We start from the raw sequence: 18,954 nt of genomic DNA, 5'->3' as shown, positions 1-18,954 counted from the left end.
TCTCAAAGGTAATCAGAACAGATGAGACATCAGAACAGCTAATGTTCTCTAAATTTAATTTTAGAAATGGAATGGCTATACTTTGGATAGAAACTGTGCCATAATAGAGCTGTGCTCGTAAAATATATGCACGCTCTATGGCTTCCCGTGGAAGAAGTGTCCTGTGTGTTCATCAACTTACTGCTTTCATCATGAGCCCGTTTCTTCTATTCAGCCAGATACACTCAGAAATGGTGTGGAGGCAACAGGGTTTTTGAGCACCCTGTATTTGCATGGGTCTCACTTATCAATCTGTGTCTTACCCAGACACGGATTTTTCAGTTTTGGGCAAAGAATGGAGTCATTTCGTCTGAACCAAACTCTTGATAGTATCAAACACTGGAGACCGCCTCCCTCATCCCCTCCCCATATTCCTCTCTGACAACAGCAGCCACAGACCCGTTGACGAATGCCTCACCTTCAAAGATGTACTGGAACTTGTGTTGCTGGAGGCTGGCGCTCATGGCTTCCTCGATAGCGCTGATGTCCTTATTGAGCCGGACCACGAGGGGGTCATAATCCATGCTCTCCACGTTGGCAATGATGGCGTAGTTCCCTTGTTTAGCCAGCGGGATCAGATAGTGGAAGCAATGAACCCTACAAGACAGAAGAGAGAAATGTCATAACAGAGCAACCCCGACATGTTAAAATGACAGCGGGTGATACTGAAAAAATGGTTCTAGATGGGAAAACTGCTGCAGCAGGATGCTTTTTTTCATGAACAGAAATGCCAGCAACAACTTGACAACTCCACATGCTCAAATCCTCTAAAGCCTGCACAGGTCCCAGAGGAGGCAATGAAAAACCATCAATCACAAAACAGGGGTCTCAAGAGTCATCAGCAAACAATTTGGAGGGAGCAGAATAGGTCTCCATTGCTTGTTTTGTCTTTGGTTTCTCAGCTGAGACTGGTAAGGAGGAGGAGAACTGCAGAGGCCATTCCTCTGTGAGGAAAATGTGCTTCCTGGCCTTGCTGTCAACCTCAGAACCTCCTTCTCCCAACTCACCAAGTAGCTCCAAGATCCTTGGAGGATGTCTGAACTTTCCTATGTCCTTCTGCTTGCTTTGACGTGAAGGCCTAGCAGAAAAAGGCTTTTTGTCTCATTACCACTCCCTGGAGGCCTTCAGGGTTTACAATTTTTAAATAATTAACCCAGCCTTTCATGTGTTAGCCAGTCCTCAAACAGAATCTGATGAGCAGCGTTTCCTTAACACCTTAGAAGAGTTTAAGGCTGCTGCTGAAGCCAGTTGTGTCTTTTATTTCTCCCTCCAAACGTTAGCGTGTTTGTGCTGACCTTGACTTGACTTTGCCACGAGACTTCTGAAAGCACTGCTGATTGCCCAGTGGGAAAACCACGTATATAGGATGTTGTAGGGATACACAGTTGCTACTGAGCACAGTTAAGCTCCAGTGAAAGTAAATCCTTCTTTTAATAATAATAAAAAAACAGAACAAGCAGAATACACCGCGGTAGTGTTTTAAACACACCTTATACAAAGTATTGCCTTATTTTCCTTTTAATGTTCCACCATGTGAAAAATAACAATGATTTTAAGAAACAGCAGGTAATTTCTGCCTTAAATGCATCCTCCTCGTGACATGTCATTGTCCTAGCTTTAGAGATACAAAGGACCCTTTGTCATTAGATCTGACCTACACTGTCACTGGTAAAATGCCAAGTGCCTTTCACCAGGTTCTCCAGCCTCACACATGCTGGTTCAGCAAGCACTTCAATACAGGCGCTTGAATGAAATCTCCTTCCATGCACTGTAAGCCCTAATAACAGTTATAAATGGCAAAAAGAGTGAGCCAGGGAACATGAAACAATAACTAGCAGGCCAAGGCTGTGCCTATTCCCAAGCATTTAACACCCTTGCAAATTTTTTCTTTTCAGTTTGCCTGCTCAGTGGAAGGTCTGTAGGCAGTGTGATCTCCCATCATCCCTTACATCACTGGAAAAATCCTGTGCACTCAACTCCTCTATTAGGGTTCTGCAAAAAAACATAATTAGGGTGTTGAGTCATTTCTTTAGAACCTATAAAGGAAAATGCGGTGTCCAATAGCAAAACTCCTTCTGACTTCTGTAGTGCTTGGATTTCACTCACATCACACAACAGGGGATTGAAGGCAGGAGGTCGTTCGGGTTCTTTTGAATATCATCTGGCTGGGAAACATGACCAAAACATAGCCCAGATGAAATATCGCTTGCATTACTGGAGTGAAGCTGTACAACTGCACTGAAAGCATCACTGAGGATCCTCAGTACATTGAGACTTCAAGTTAGCACAGGACTGGCCCAAGCAGCGGGCAGCTGTGTTGGGGTGGGAGAAGCTATGCTGGGTATATCCTGGTTTTGATAACCCCCCATCCTCCTGGGAAATGTCCTTGAGGTGGCCATTACATGCAACTTCAACTTAGGGTAACCCCAAGGCTTTTCTAGCTGGCACAAAAGACACACTGGCTTACCTCTGTTCTTATTCTTTAGTGCCTGCTCCTATATAATTTTATATAGAGCTTTTTTATAGAAAAACACTACAACAGACAGAATCGGTAGTAAAAACTTCCTATGCATTTGTAACAGAAGAAATGGTTAATGACCTGAATGTGCCAAAAGATTTAACTTAAGGAAGTGAATATAAACCAAGGACCAGGTTCTGCTTGCCTCCACTCTGTTAAACCCGAATGCCAGTGACCAGTGGCCCCAGATCATGCTCACACGGTTCTGGAGAAGGAGAAACTAGCTCCAGGATGGTGCCAAGCCACATCTGGCAAAGCCGTGAACGAGCAAATCATTCTGTAGTCTCAAATCTGCTTTGCTGTTTGCTCGCGTTTTCTTAGACTGCACCTGCAACAGCAAGAGGCCTGATAAAATCCCCAGGCTCTTTACAAATGTCCTGTGAGTGCTTGCTTAAAGCGCGGGGCTTTTGTGAATGAAAACACGCTGTACGATGCACCTCGGAAATGACACGGATTCTGGGAGCTGGCATCGTAATTGCAGAGAAAACAGCCACCAGAAGGACTGTGTTTTTCTCACTGTTGCTCTAGGTGGTTGCAAGCAGGGTGAATGACTGGGGGGAGCTCTAACCCCTACGGGGATTTTACTCGTCGTGAGCATACCTCTTTCTCACTCCTTTTCACCCCTTGGGCAGTGTAACACGCCTTGGTGTATTTACAGCATCAGACTGGGGCTCCAGACTGGGAGGCTAGAGGAGGTGGGCAATGGTCTGCTCCGAAATGACAGCCAAAACTCTTCCCGAATTGCATTTGCACTTACTTCTGCTTACAACTCAAGCGTCTAGTGTGATGGGAAGCCCAGGCGGACCCAGGGCAGAAACCTGTTCAGGCTGGTGCTGACACCACAAGTCCAGGTCAGCTCTGGCATCACCTAGTAATACATCTCAGCTGGAAACCCGCTCCATTTCCATATCTTAACGATCTCTTTCTCAAATCCTTCAAGCCCCGGCTCATCTGCGATGCCTACAATAAAGTGGCCAGCAGATGATGGATAGCAGGTTGAAGGGCTGCTGACAATAACTAATGTGTATTTTGTTCAAAGCTACACACTGACTTCACCAGAGCTCTGCCAATGTACACCACTACACGATATGGCTCAGGACATGTCACAGCACAACAAACTGATGGTCCATCAAATCTCACTGCCTGCCTCTGACATTCGCTTATGTTTGATGCTGCAGAGAAAGCGAAGCAATGAAAATACACCTGGCCAATGCGATGCGTGAGGGAAAAAATATCTTCCCAGCCCCACAGTGGACGGCTGGCAGCCTGAAGAAAGAGATTTGCTGCCTTTGATATTTGCATGTGTAGTCAGAGACATCATAAAATTATCCAGTCCTTTAAAAAATCCAGCTGGTGCTCACCCCCTTCCCCACTTTCTGCTACTATTTGAAAAAGTAGTAAGAAAAGCTCCTATTTGCAATCCAAAGCACAATGGGTGATAAATGCGCAGACACCTGTTAGACTATAAAAATATCACTGTGCAATTTTCTAAGAACAAAGCCCCAGAAAACTCATTTTTCCTAGTCTCTGACACATAAGGGGACAATGGAAGAGTGACAGTTCTTTTGTGTTCCCGTCCCCCCGCATCAGGACCAAGAGATCTGCGCTTACGGAATTTGAAGAGCAGTCATGACCTGTACTGCCAGGATCATTTCTACTTCACTGAGAGTCAAACATCTTCTGGGAGAGGGAAATCTAATTACTCAGGTCCATACGTAGATGAATTACAGTGCTGTTTAAGACAGACAGCTACCTAGCAGCCAAGTTCAGATCAGAGAGTAATGGTTCATAAAACTTAATAGTCAGCACTGCCAATCCATAGGTCTCTACACAACAGCTGAAGAAAGGCAGGTGCTGAACTCAGCCTCCCTGTGAATTTCCAGTTTAGGTATCATGTCTCCATCTCACTTTTGGTCACCCAAGGCTGATGGGATCTGGCATTTCTGGAATGACCCTCACTCTCTTGAACTTAGATGCCACAGCAGACAAATATATCTGCCTTAGGTGCCATAATAGGTGCTTCTGGACACAACCTCAGCCCATAGCCTCCAGAGCTCACCCGCAATCCCTGCATTCAGGGCTTTTACCTGACTTCCAAATGCAGAACCAGCAGGCAGCGGTCAGCCATCTCTTGAAAAGACTTGGCCAGCTCGCTAAGGCTTTGCATGATCTGTTCGGATGCTGGAAGGTGCTCCATACTGGCATGGCCATCCTGGCCAGGAGACAGGGCTAGCAAAAGAAGAGAGGATAAATTTGTGACATATTTAATCAGGACAGCTCTGCTTTAGCAACTACAGCATCTTGTCTGCTTCCATCCTAAATACACATGTTCTCTCCCAGCTTTGGCTGAGCAGTAATGTCTATAATCCGGGAGTATATGAAGCAACAAACTGCAATTGATTAAATCCCAAACTGAATCTGAGGGGTTTAATCAACCACCAGAATACATTTGCTTGGAAGGATATTGCTGTGTGATGGGTATTTCTGTAGCTGCAAATTCCAGGAACATTTATCTTGCTTTGCTCAGAGTAAGAAAAGAAGACCTGCTCAGGAGCCACAGCATGGCACTGACAGGAAAGATATCCCTTTTTGGTCACCACAGACTTCCCCACATAATCTCAAGTGAATCATCTAATCTCTTTGCCTGCCCCCAATCCCTCCAGAGGCATCTGGGAGGCTTCCTTTGATCTTGCTAATAAAACACAGCTTTTAGGCAGTGAAGCAGTTGAAGAGCAGGCAAAAGATACGAGTTGATCGTGGACCCATCTCCAAAGTTGAACAAAGGTGCTGTTTGTGCACAGAGGACAGCTGTGACTGAAAAAAACATTTATTCAGCGCTCAGAACATCTGCAGAAGTCCCGGGGAGCAGACATGCTTTCATCAATTATTTACCACCATCCCACTATAAGCCAGGAAACAACCAGTATTTCTGCTTCAGAAGATAAACTCAGAGCAAAAGAGCAACCTGACTAAGGCCACATCACAAGCTGGGTGCCATGCTGGATTCAAACCGTTGCATGGAGCGAGCCACACAACCTTCCTCTACATCCCTCAACCCCTGTCTCCGTTCTCATAGCCGTGAACATTTTGGTGGTGGCATCATGTGATTCATCCCATCTTCAATCAAGACCTGTGGATTGCTGTCCTATATATACCATCCCCAAATTAGGATCTAGCCAGGACTAACATCTTCAGACATACCTAAGGGGCCTCATGCCTGTGTTCCTCCCACTGAGATGTCTTGAAAAAGCCTCTGTTCTTGAGAATCTCTAACCTTGGTGGGCTCTGATGAAGCTAGTTCTGCGGGCTGACAGCGTTATGGCAGAGTCAGAACAAATCCTCCAATGCTTTTTCTTAGCCTCACTGAAGCCAAAGCTGATTACAGCACCATCTTGAGTCTTCCTGATCCTGGATTAAGAAGCACTTAAAATACTGGCATAAATCACCATGACAAAGCCAGTCCAGTTGACAGGATTAAGGGGTGTCCCTGTGTTTATCTGGACCACAAGAGCACGTTGTCTCTTTTGGAATACAGCCACTGAAGATATAACCCTACAGCTTTTACCCCCTATATTTTAACAATACTGCCTGAATCTAGAACCTTCTCCCCTGCAACACAAATTACTGCCACTCGAGCTAAAGAAATAGTTTCACTAATAAGAATAACATGCTGTTATCATATATTCTGTCCTGATTAGAGGAAGCTCATCCCAAATATCTGAGTTTGAGCCCTTGTTCAAGCATCACTTTAGAAATGTCTTCCTGCAAAGGATGATTAGCAATGTTTGAAATCAGGCAGCCCCGCTGCAGCATCTTCCTCTTGAATTAAACAACATGACTGAAAGAGACCTCCTGGATCATCAAGTCCAGCCCTTGCTAGCATCATGTCCCATAGTCTCGAGGAGAAACTTGTGTGCTGTATTAAAATTGTTCAGATTTCTACCCTCTTTACTTCCTTTGGGGGCTCCTTCAAAACCTCACTTCTCTAACAGTGAAGGTAGAGATTAAGTCCTAATTTCCAGCCTAAACTTATTCATGCCCATTTTAAATTTGGTTCTTTATATGCCAACGTTGTTCTTTATGGTAAGTAGCTCCCCATCCCTGACATTTAGTTTCTGCTGCATTATAATGAACAGTCAGAAACTTCCTGAGAGGTGAAAGAGGCAGCCTGCTCTCACTGATGCCTCCAAGGGAGGCTTTCCATCCTCTCTACACCCTAGGAGCACTTCTGAGCACCCCTTCCAGTTTACATTTAGTTTTTCTGGAACACAGCTAACCAGAGCCGTATTCGAGAACAAGGTATGACCAGTGCCACTAGGGCTTCCCCATCTCTTCTGCTCTGCTGTATCTGCTTTTTTCATGGTTTCTTCATATTTTGAGCTCATAGTCATTCTGTGATCAACCTGAGTAATGGAGATATGCTATCTGCTGGCAGTAATAAATGGCTCTTATTCTCTTTTCTTACACTAACGTTAGCTACGCAACAGACAAACACTTAGCCAGACATCAGCTCAACTCTGTACACAATGGACTTGTACATCAGGGAGGAGCTGTTGACAATAAACTTCCATTTGGATGGAGATTGATTAAATAAATGTCACTTGCTGCTGTTTATATAGCCAAAGACCTGCTTTGAAAGAGGAACCTCACTGATCTTTGGATTCGCCCATAAAACTAAATGCACCTTCAAATCTAGTCTGAAAAGAAAAGAAGAAACGATGGAATAAAAAGTCCCACTCTATTCTGCGCAAAACAAACTGAAATAGAGGTAAACACGTAAGACAGAATGGTACAATTACAGGGGAGCAGCAAAGCAAAAGGAAAAGATTGCACGAACCCAAGTGCCTAATTGTGCATCTAATTTTACTGTGAATTACAACAGAAAAAAATGTGCACAGATGAAACCATCCTCCAACCACAGAGAAATTTATGAAGTTTTTTTTTTTTTTTTTTTTTAACAAAGAGACTGTAATGGATAAAGAAATTCAGAGCCTGGCAAGTACTGCTGAACATAATTAACTGGCCTGAAGTGTAAAAGAGAAACAAACAGGGAAACGGCAGCGATAATCTGCCCAGGCTGAATGGAAATAATAAGGATCGCTCCCGCCCGAAACAGAGAGAGACGCTTCTCCAAGTCTCCCTCTATCGACTGAGGTCTCCTCCACAAAGAAAAAGAAATTATCGGCTGGGGCGATTGGCTTATTTACACAGCCTCTATTTCGAGATAACTGTGTTAAGAGGGAAGGCGCTTTGGGAGAGAAGTAGGTGTTTGTCCAGCTGCCATCCACCCCTAAGCTATGAGACCCCCCCCCCAAGTGCCATTTGTTTCACGGGAGGGTGGCAGGACTTCTGGATGATGCAGCATCTGGTCTAGGGGCACTTATTTGGTCACGGTACACAGTAAGAAGCCTCCCCTTTACTAATGAAAAAATCTGTTTTTAGTCAACTGATAATAAAATTCCTAAACTTCTTGGAGAAGCTGCTACTGGCCCGGCTCCTGGAGCTGGGCTAGCCTTTGCACCCGGAGGAATCGGCTCTCTTTAGGAAGGTGACGGCGATGCAGGGCTGCAGCCTCGGGTGATTTCATTCCAGCTTGCTCCAGCACTGCCTCCCTGGAAGCGGTGGAGATGGATGGACCCATCCACCGAAATGCAAGACTCAGCTAATTTCTGATGCAGGGGAGAGACGCACGCACATTTTTCTGCTCTCCAGAATTCATTTACAGCAATTTAAGTGAAGCTGTAATTATATTTGTCAGTGGGGATAAGAGGAGAGAGACAGCGACAATCTGTTGCTTACTTAACTCCAGAGCACACAAGTCCTTCTGGGTGTTCATAGCCCCCACGGGGTGGAGGAAGACTCAAGCTAGTAGGTGCTGGCTTGGGAAACATCCTCTGATTTCTCCCTTGCCAGACAAGGTCACTGAAGCGTACGTTTGCTTTTCAAGATCAGAGCCTCCTTTTGGAGGCCACCCTCCTCCTCATACCTCCCTTTCCACAAGGAAAGGAAAAAAACTGATAAAAGATGAGCAGGCAAAGGATAGAGAATCTGCAAAACAACCTCCTCCTCCCCCTGCCAAATTAATGGAGGTTCAGCTACACTAATAGGGAGAGGACATGAAAAAGCGGGGTAAGCAGTGAGCCAAGGGGCTGCAAACTTGCAACGCTGTAGGAAGCTGAACGCAGCCCCAGACTGATGCCCCAGACTAATCATGAGATCATTCTTCCTTTCAGACTCAAAAATCCTTCAAGCGAGATTTCCTGCAACTGATCTGAGCCCAACCGCAGGCCCTCACGTCACACTGCTTGGCAACTTCTCCGGCAATAGCCACCAGCCTCGAGATGAGCCATCAACGTGCCTTTCTCCTCCTTTGGCCACCTGGAAAGGACCGCTCCGCTGCCGTGCCATCCATTGAGGAAATATCGTTTCCTCAAGATTCGCTCAGAATGGTTTTACCTCCATCATCCTTGATGATACGAACCCAGAGAGGGAGTTGTAGCAGCATGAGACAACCAGAGCCTAAAATATTGAGGGGCCCTGAGAAACCATAAAAAGCATCTTTAATTTGGTGCTGTTTTTGGAGAAGGACGGCTCTTCAGAGAGTTCAGGGTGCTGAGCTTGGCCGACGATTGCGTACGTGCTCAAAGAGTGACCCTGCACTGCCCGGACGTTTAACAAATCAGAATATACTCTGAGCTCTTTGCCTACAGGGCAGAGGGAGACATCTCCAGCTGAACAGCTGGAAGAAGAATTCAGCGGATTAGCAGGACAGGCAGCCATCCATTTCTTCTTCCCCTTATGATCCTTTGTAAGTACCTTGGCCCACTCACACAAAGTCAAACATGAGCTATCCGGGCCAAAATACCCAACAGCTGGGTAAGCAGAGGCCAACAACTTGTTCCATAGGTCCTTATCATCTTGCAGCCTAAGCAGATTAATTTCATTTGTTTTAACTGGGCTTCCTGGGCCGCTGGAAAATAACGGAGGTTTTGCTTGGGGGTTTTCTTTTTTTCAGCTTGCTGGAGGCACAGCCAAGACATCTCACTCAAAGGGGAAGGAACGTTTCATTCCAGCAAACCTGAGAAAAATAAACTTAACACACCAGTTGTCACCAATGATTTCAATCATTTTGCAATTCAGCGCGATGCTGGTGCCTCTCGACAGAGTGTGCCTTGTAAATCGATGGATGTAAATCACTCGACCGCTGGAATATTAAACCGAACCCGCAGCGTTCGCCGTAAACAAGCCTCCGTAACCAGTCAAGGCCTACAACAGCGCGCTCGGCCCGCATCCTGCTCGAACAGGGCGACGGCTAGCACGCGAATGATTTAATAGCGCGAGGAGAGAAATCAATCTAAGGTCACAGGCTCTGCCTTGGCTACAGCGCAACCTGAACCTGTGAACTAAACCTGCAAAATGCCCGTGTTTTTCACAGGACTAGGCAGGCTCGCTTTATAGGGAGAAGGGGGATAGACTTGCAATGAAATATTACAGCTCTGCCGGGAGAAAACTAGTATTTGGAAAAGAGACGTAGTGTGAGAGCCGGGCTCTGCCCCACAGGTAACGTTAGGGACCAGCTCACATCCTTTTAAACTTTAGTTTCTTCCTCCCTTGCTCTCCAGAAGATGTAACCCAGAAACAATTGCAAATACAGGCATGCAAAAGGGAATTGCTCTGGCTTAAAAGTGCTGTGCCACGCTTTTGGAGACTCGGGGTTAACTCTTGTCTCTGCTCGAGACTCTTCTGGGAAGCTCTGGCATGCCACTTTCTCCCTCCGTTCTTTAGTTTTCAGCGTGTAAACCCTGGATAACATATTTTGATCCATCACTGCCACGTGGACTGTAAGCTCTGTAGGTCTCCTGTTCCTACAGCTTTTAGCACTATAAGGTCACGATCTGTGAGATATCTGAGGAATGGCAAATGCCGGGAGACCGTGCTTGTCCGTCGATCTGGGCCAGAGCTGGGTAGAGGAAAGAAGCTGATTTGGTGAAGCTGGTGAGCACGTGCTTCGGGGAGGGGGACCGGTGAACAGCGGTGGGATGCCGAGACCCCACCAACAGGGAACGCGAGAAATACCGGGGCACTGCCTCCGTGCAGGGGTACGGCGACGTCGGCCTTCAGCTGCGGAAGCCTGGATACGCGCTAGGACTTGCCGAAGATTAAAAAGCCTAAATAACCAAAGAGAAGCAGACAAAGCAAATCAACTCAAATGATTTGCTCTCTGTGGGAATAACTACCAGGACCCTGCTCTCGAGCTGCTTGTCTTTCTGTGGTTACACATCTTTCCTCCCACTTTGATCTCTTATCGCTCCTGGGATGCAGTCTCGATCTAATTTGGAGCGTAAGCTCTCAGAGGAGCAGGGGCCTTCTCTTTTTATCTTCTTGCAAAGCGCTCGGCACACCTGTGGTGCTAGAGAAATAATGAACAACAACAACTATATGCAACCCATATGGCCACTTGGACCGGTTTCTGGCTGCACGAGTAGTATTTGAAGCTCTAAGGCATAGATCATTCACTGTCTTCCTCTAAATTGGTCTGTTTGGGGATCTCAGAGCTGCAGCTCTATAGAAAAGGGAGGGAACGAGCCATAAAATCTGGAACTGGATTTTGATTCTCCCAAAGTTCACGAAATTCATTTCAGAGCTACAAGAACTGGGCAACCAAAGCTAGATTTTGGTTATGACAACCTTTCCCTCCCTTTTTAGAAGTGTGGATTGAACCTTTGGGGCTCTTAGCTACGGCAGACTACTTTAAATATTTATGCAGATATTGCTGCTTTGCTCCTTCTGGCCTAAATTGTTCTCTTTACAGATTTTAAATACAGAGAAAAATATGGAGCAATGATATCTCTCAAGAATTCCAGGAAAAGGAGTCCCTCTGCCACCTACCTGCACAGTTACTTTCATCTAGCACTTTAATCTTTCCACCCATCACAGCATCACTTGTCTTCTTCATGCAAACCAAAATGCAGGTCCCTAGCCCACGCAGCTGGCAAGGGCCATGGCACTGCAGACCAGCGCTCCGACTTTCATTTCCAGGCCTCCGGATACGGTTATCTCGTGTTATTACTCACGTTACAGATGCTCGTTCTTGCACACATTAATGCATGTCCACAGCTTGAATGAAACGATAACCCTGTGAGGTTAACAGGGCCAACTCCCTTGAGTAAAGCAGCACGTACGCCCATTTGCAGGCTTTTCAACCAGCAGATGCCAAGAGAAAGAGGAACCACAGGCCTTAACTAAGAGGCGTCGTGGCAGATCGAGTCTCAAACTCAGAGGCAGAGTTACATGGGGAAAAGATCTTTCATCGCTCCCTTTGGCTCGGATTTAAGCACCAAGAAAGGGATAATCAGAAGGTGCCCAGGGTCAGGACTAAGGTCCAGCTTGCCCGACTCCTTGTCTCCAAGATTGGCAAGAGCTGTGTACAGACAAGTGTGGGAAGAGATAAGAAGAGGCGATGAGAGTCAGTGCCCAGCTAAGCCACATGCTGCATCCCACATCCTGGATTCAAGCCCCATCCTTGAGCGAAGCGAGCGGCCCTGATCTCTGCAAAGCTCTGAGATATGGAGAACATTTAATGCACGCACGCATGCAGGCTGTGTACACAGCTGACCATATTGACCGCTAGAGAGACATGGGAAAGAACACCGAGTCTTGTTAAAACAAAACAAATACCAAGAAGCGAGGACAAATTTTAACGGGTCCGGCCCTTTCAAACAAAAGACGTGAGGATGGCATTTTCCAAGTCCTCAGCACTGGTCTGGCTCACCTTTTACTGAGATCGATGGCAAAATCTTGCACCGACGCTGAGGGGGCAAAGCTAGGTCAACACTTAAAGGCTGAGCAGAACTAAAGAGAAAGTACGTTCAGCCGGGGCAGGGAGAGCTTCTCACTAACATTACCCATAGCAAATTCCTCCTAAAGAATCCTCTTCCCTAGCACAGGGAATCAGGATCATACTGGAAGATCTTTAAAGCAAGAGTTTCCCCTTGGGGTGGAAATCCTTGAGGTTCTGAAGAAGACAGGGAAGGAAAGATAACTTACGCCCCAAACTTCCAAACAGCCAGCCAGAACTGAAGGTTCGTCATCTGCCTTCCACGCATCTCTGCCCTGAACTACAGGTTAAAATTCAAGAGCGGGAGAGAGGACAGCCCAGCCACGCTGGGAAAAAGCATCAAAACTCATTTGCGATGAGTGGTGATAAGCAGGCCGGGCTGCAGCTCCCATCAGTTCAGTAAACACTAATGACGAGGAGAGCACAGACTGTCACCGGTGATAAAGAACGGGCTAAACACTCTATTAGTTTTTCATTTTGTGAATTAATGTTTTTTATGGCGTGTGTACACTTGCTAGTTAATGAATTGTCTTGTTAGAGCTGCCTGCGGAGCTCCTCGTCTGCCTCTGCCGGCAGGCATAAATTTCGCAAGGAAATTAGCACTTTTAAAAAGGCAATAACTCCTCTAAAAGTGGTTTGTTTTCCATTAGTTTTTGCAAATATACAGCCTTGAGAAAGGGATTATCAGGGAAAACTTGTCTCCAAGAGCTAGAGGGGCAGGGGAAAAAAAAAAAACGTGGTGGGAGGTTCTAGCTCCATCGTACAATAACCCACTGAAAGGCTTGCTTGCCGAACACTTTGCTCTAAGTATTTTGCATTCAAGTCTGGAACAGGTGTTTTTTTTTTTAAAAAAAAGCCTCGGTTCATTTACAAAACTCTAAACAGAAATCCATCTTGCGGGCTGCAGAGCAGGTTTTTTTCACTGAAGGATGCAAATTGTGCAGCTGCAGACAGGACTCGGAGAGCTACCACGGATGTAGACGTTGAATATGGAAGACTCTCACTGTATGGTCCAGGGCTTGCTGTCCCAGTGCTCCGCAGCTAAGAAGGCTTCTCCATGTTTAATTTTCCTATTTTCAGTAATTTATAATGTAACTTTCCCCTTCCCTACCTCTCTCAGAAATATTACTTCTTGGGCCGAATTGTACCACCGCAGGAGTGACTTGATTTAGAAAGCTTAGTAAAAATCCATTAATCTGCTTTCGAGTTACGGAAGGTATTTTTTGTCTGTTAAATATTTCCCACCCTTCTTTGTGCTTGGCTAGCCAAAACCAGCCACACGCTTCACCCGACTAATTCTCATTTAAGACAGGGCAAAATTGCAGCTCCAGCAAAGTCAATGGAGACACTTCCATCAATCCACATGGAGCCAGAAATTCACCCAAAGCTAATTTCTTTCCCCATTAAAGTCAGTGGCAGCTTTGTCACTGCTTTCAATAAGCAGAGAAGACATATTAAAAAACGTCAACTTTTGTGAATGAACAAACAAAAATGAGTGAAAGGAAAACCAAAAAAACCTCAAGGCTACCTGCTTTGTGAAAGGCACTGTGTCCTTAGAGCTGATGGAGACTATTTTAACTTAACTGTTAATAAAGAATGCTTCACAGCCTTTAGAATAAACATAATGTACACAGCTTAAAATTAATGGCATTTCAATGGTATCTGAGTCAGAGCACGATGTCTCCGCTGTTAACTCATTGATGAGCATTGGGCAGGAACGCTGGGCATTTGTGAAAATTAGAGGAGTCACGAACATGTGAAGCGAGGCAGTGGAGAATGTCAGCAGACGTTTATGCATTGTCTTTACGTAAGAGTCTCTACACACCGCTGTTAGGCGGTGACCTACAAGAACTGAAATTATGAATTTCTTTGGCAGGATAAAAGAACACAAAAGACCGGTGTTGGCCACGCACTTGGGCTAATATAAAAAAACCTATAAAGAGCTGTCAACCTGCACATATGGTTTCCTCAGAACACAAAAATCAGTGACTGGTATTAGGACACTGTGAGAACGCAGCATAACTGAGCCTTGACATAAAAACTGATGGATCAAGACATTTTGTTAAGGAGTTGGTCAACCGGGCCAGGAAAGGGGGAGACACTCAAAACCTGTTGAGATGCCACCAAATTGCCCACACAAACACAAGCACAAACTCGACTTTTTCTTTTCTCTCCTCAGGCCCCTCCAAGATATCGTACTACCCCTTGCCAGTAAACGTCAGAAAAACCTGGGTTAGCATCACTGCAAAACTTCTCTGGATAACAGACATCCTGAGAGGGATATATTTTTAAAAGGACTTTAACCTCACAGTCTTCTGGGCTCACTGGAAGAACGAAGAAGGGAAGTGCTGAAGTCAGCTGGTGTCCTGATGCACAAGAGCTACGGTGCTCTCCTTTGCAAAGAGGGGGGGACAAGGTGAGGAGTGTATAATGCAGATAAATACAGTTAAGTATATACCTTAAGGATCTTTTTCTGGGTGTTGACATTTATGAATGCAACAGTGTTTGGGTGACTGTTTGTTTTTAAATAGGTTGGTTTACAAAACAGCAGGAGTAGTAGCATGAGGGTCTATGCTGGAAGACAAACTGGAAGGAATAAGTCTTTTCCAGCAGGATACAGAGGAACGTGTGAACCTGAATGTCCGTGCGAACTATGAATGTTTTCAAGCATAGGGTGAAGAAGGGGAAAAGTGCAGAATCTACTCTCAGGAAAGGAGATGGGCACATTGCAGACTACCTTACATCAGCAGAACGTTATGCTTTGCATCAGCTGCAGCAGACTTGGGCACAGCCTGATTCTCCCCGATTCCTGCTTATTTAAGAGTCATTTGCCTCAAGTCCTGTATGAAGATAAATGCCAATTAGATGAGAGCAATCCTGTAGCCCACACACTGTGGGAAAGTTTCCAGTGTCAATGCTGAGGCCACAAGTCCAAGTCTGGTCACCTAGTTTTGGAAATGATTTTGACCCATCCACACTACAGTTAAGCTGTTACCTATAACAAACAAAGGAGAAGCACGTGGATCTACTGCTACTAAACTTTGACACCGATGAGTCATTTTGTTCAGAAGAGATACACAGCTCCTAACGCATGAACCAAGTGGTGCAGAGGGCTGGTGTGGACAGCAGGCTCTTTGGAGTTATTTCCACAAGGACCTTGGTTTCCTGGTATTACTCATGAGGGATCCTCATTGTAAAATGGTATGAGTGCACTGCTAATTAGGTCACTTATTTACATGACAGTCCCCTGTGTCTAAGGCTGGTGGGTGGAAGAAAAGAATACTGGAACCAGAGTAATTAGTGTAATCATAACAGTAAGCTACGTGCTGACCCCCCACACCAGATCAATGCATGGGACTGCATCGCAGCGGTGCGCCTACTGTCTGAGATAAAGGACCATAAATGCTCAGCATCCAGGTCAGAAAAACAACGTCTCATTTTCTAACCGTTAAATATTTGATGTAAAGCTTCAAGGCTGGAGCAAGCAGTAACCACTAATCCATAAGAACAGCTCCGCTGCAGACCTTCAAGGGAAAAAAAGGCACTGAAAGGCACTGGGAGATGACTTTCACAAGAAAACAAAAGCTCTTCATTAACTTAGTTGACTGATGCCTGTGTGGTTTTAATCCCTGGGATCCAGCAAAACAGACCCATATCTGAGCTATGAAATTTTATCATCAAAATTATAACACAAATCAAAATAATCTCTTAAAGCTCAGGCTCTATCAAAGTAGCCATTGTGCCTTCATGAGTTTAGCAGCTCCCTGCCAGTCTTGAAGGCTGGCCTTTACTGTTACTACAGTAAAGTAGCATTACTGTCCCAAACAAATGTTCAGTGCTGCTAGTCCTCCAAAAGCCGACTCAGCTAGGAGGTACCAGCTGGATTCTTGTCCGCTGTCTGAATTGTTCTGCTCAGCTCTTGGTCAGCTTTGGTGATGTTATGAGATCAAGAGACGCAGCTTGGCTTTTGGATCCCAAGACGATTTTGCTGACTAGGCACTTGGAGAAAAAAATATCCCATTTTAATAGCTTGGGTCAAACCATTCAGTCTGGAAGCTCTTTGAGAGAAATGGCTCTTGGAGTCACCGATAAAAGGCTCATAAATGCTGTATGTCAGACTGCTGCCAGATACTTAATACCTCCTCTCTGAATGTCTTTTGAAAGGCCTTTGCGCTCTGACACTGGTTAGGCTTTTACTGTTCAGTACAGAGTAAATCCAGATGCCCTGCTGTATCTGCTGAACCCAAGGTCTAAATATTATCTTAGGAGTTTCCAGCCCAATTGTGGCAGCTTTCCAAAAGGTAAGTACATTTGTAACTTCTAGTAAAGCTTCTTTAAGAAGGTTTTGGTGGGTATTTTTGGTCTGCTAATTAAGTAATTTAAGTAATCAAAAGATTAATTCAGTGGTGATCACAGTGCAGGTGATTACAATGGTTCGGTTCGGACTTGAGAGATCCGCCTTTTGTTGTGCTTGAGGATGACAAAGTTCTCCTGCCCTTGCTCATGGGATACCCACGCGGGGGAACCCACAACTTGAGGCACATCTGTCATTTCCCATTTAAACACTAACCCAAAGCGCTTTGTGGACAAAGGTGTTTGTAGTAGCAGAGAGATGGCGTTGGTCACCTCTGCAACATCCAAGAGACATCAGCACAAGAATCGGCTGAGCAGTGGGACTGACAAGAGGGAACTATGTGGACTGGAGTCACTGCGATGCAGATAAGACACCCAAGAAGATCTTTTCATGTTGGCTTCCTCTACTTCTGCTCTGAACCATCTAGTGTCTGCATGAGCACATCCAGCACCACTTTGAACCAGCAGTTCCCAGACCAAATGAATACACTCTGCCCTCGAGCAGGGCTTGACGTCCTGAGCTTATTGCAGGACTAACCACATTCATGTGGTCAGCTCAGGGCATGGGCAGGGTGAACTTGCATCCACACCATATAGACACAAACTGAGTCAACGTGATCAGTCTGGACGGCAGAGCTGGAAAGGGATCAGCCTGGGACACTGGCATCTCCCTTCAGACAGTGTGTGCACTGCCTTGAGATGGAAAAAGATGTACACGTCTGTATTAGGACTGAGAAAGGGGTTTGACCAAGCTTTTAGCATTTACAGAATACAGCACTAACTGTTCAGTCTCTTAAGTGAAACAACAAAAATTGGACGATGAGACTGCTTAAGAAGCTAAAATGGAAAGTGCTCATTTAGAACAAGTTATATTGAAGCAATAGGACACCATTAGATAATACAAGCCCTCAAAACGTATCTTTTTAAGTTAATGGCAGATGTTTTGCATTGGGAAGAAATTTGCGTGTTTTTCTGTTTTACAAGGAAATGCACTTTTGCTGTGATAATGAAGCAACAGAATTCACTAAGTCCTTCTGCTGCATGAGGTCAGGCACGTGCTGATCAGCTTTAATCTGGCTTTTAAATAAGGTTGTCTATTAACCAAAGGTGTCTCCAAAAAAGTTTCCCCACGAGCAATCAATACAGCAAGATGCATTACAAGTTCAATGACAGAAAAAAACACCCAAGTCCCAACTTGTGAGAAATATAGCCACATTTAAGAGCTGAATTCAGTTCATTCGAAACACTGGGGTTAAGCACAAAGAGGCACCTGAGTTCACCACCACAGTGTGGCCTGACTACTAAATGAAAGGCATCAATTTTAACACCACGTCGGGCCTGATTTTCATTTGTACCGAGGCCCCTTTACAGCACTCTGCCAGCAGAAAGGGGCCTTAAAAGTGACCGTAAATTATAGCCCCTTTACTCTGGCAGAGTGGTATAAAGGGGCTCCATCATCAATTTTTAAAGACCTCACTTTCTCGAGTGTGGCAGGATGCTTTCTATCAGCCATCAAAGCCTATTTCAGTAGCGGGAGGCATACGGCGCCAGGCAAAGGGACGGCTGCCGCGCGGTACGCTAAGTGGCCCAGAATAGTCCTGCTACGTAATGGCCTTCACTAACCTTTTCAAAGTATTCTGAGATCTGTGGCTGGAAAATGCAATGCAAATGCTGAGTGCTATCATTAATAAGAGCCAGCCCGTGACAGATAATCTGCACTATTTGGTAAAAAGCTGTTAAGCCAACCTTTTTCCCCCCCTTCACTTCTGGATAAAGCCTCAGCTCATCAGAAAGGCTGCGAGGCGAAGTGCTGCCCGTCTGCAGAATGAGCGGTGACAGCATCTTCTGCATGTCCCCCTTTGATTCTGGGGGGAAAGCACCCACAAACAGAAGGTTACCCGCTTTGGAGCCATCCTGGATAAAATAAGTTTGCTATATGGATTGCTGATCACTAGGAAAGGTCCCGAGAACTGCAAACTCCTCACATTGAAGTTTTGGCCAAGCTCTGCTCTGATCACAATGTAAATCACAGCGAGTTCTCCTTGCTGACCCCCCAAATATCTCTGCATTTTATAACGCCTTAAAAACACACTAACAAACCAAAATACCTTCTGACAGCATTCCTAACCGGACTCAGCTATCAGGCCATAGCCATGTTCTTTCTGCCCTTCAACATCATCAGAAGAAGCCAGCGATTCCTAGGCTT

General features: G+C 45.4%; 1 protein-coding gene across 1 annotated transcript in view; it reads right to left on the bottom strand.

The window, feature by feature from the left end:
* The window catches only part of EXOC4 (exocyst complex component 4), a 390,836-nt gene that overhangs the window by 33,995 nt on the left and 337,887 nt on the right, over positions 1-18,954 (bottom strand). The window contains exons 15-16 of the mRNA XM_013946956.2: positions 4,645-4,786; positions 458-636 (exon numbers count right to left, since the gene is read on the bottom strand). Of these exons, the coding sequence (XP_013802410.1) occupies positions 458-636; positions 4,645-4,786 (321 nt within the window). The remainder of the gene's footprint in view (positions 1-457; positions 637-4,644; positions 4,787-18,954) is intronic.

This window comes from Apteryx mantelli, chromosome 1 (assembly GCF_036417845.1).
Source record: "Apteryx mantelli isolate bAptMan1 chromosome 1, bAptMan1.hap1, whole genome shotgun sequence".
Lineage (NCBI taxonomy): Eukaryota > Metazoa > Chordata > Aves > Apterygiformes > Apterygidae > Apteryx > Apteryx mantelli.
This window is presented reverse-complemented; position numbering and strand designations above follow the sequence as displayed.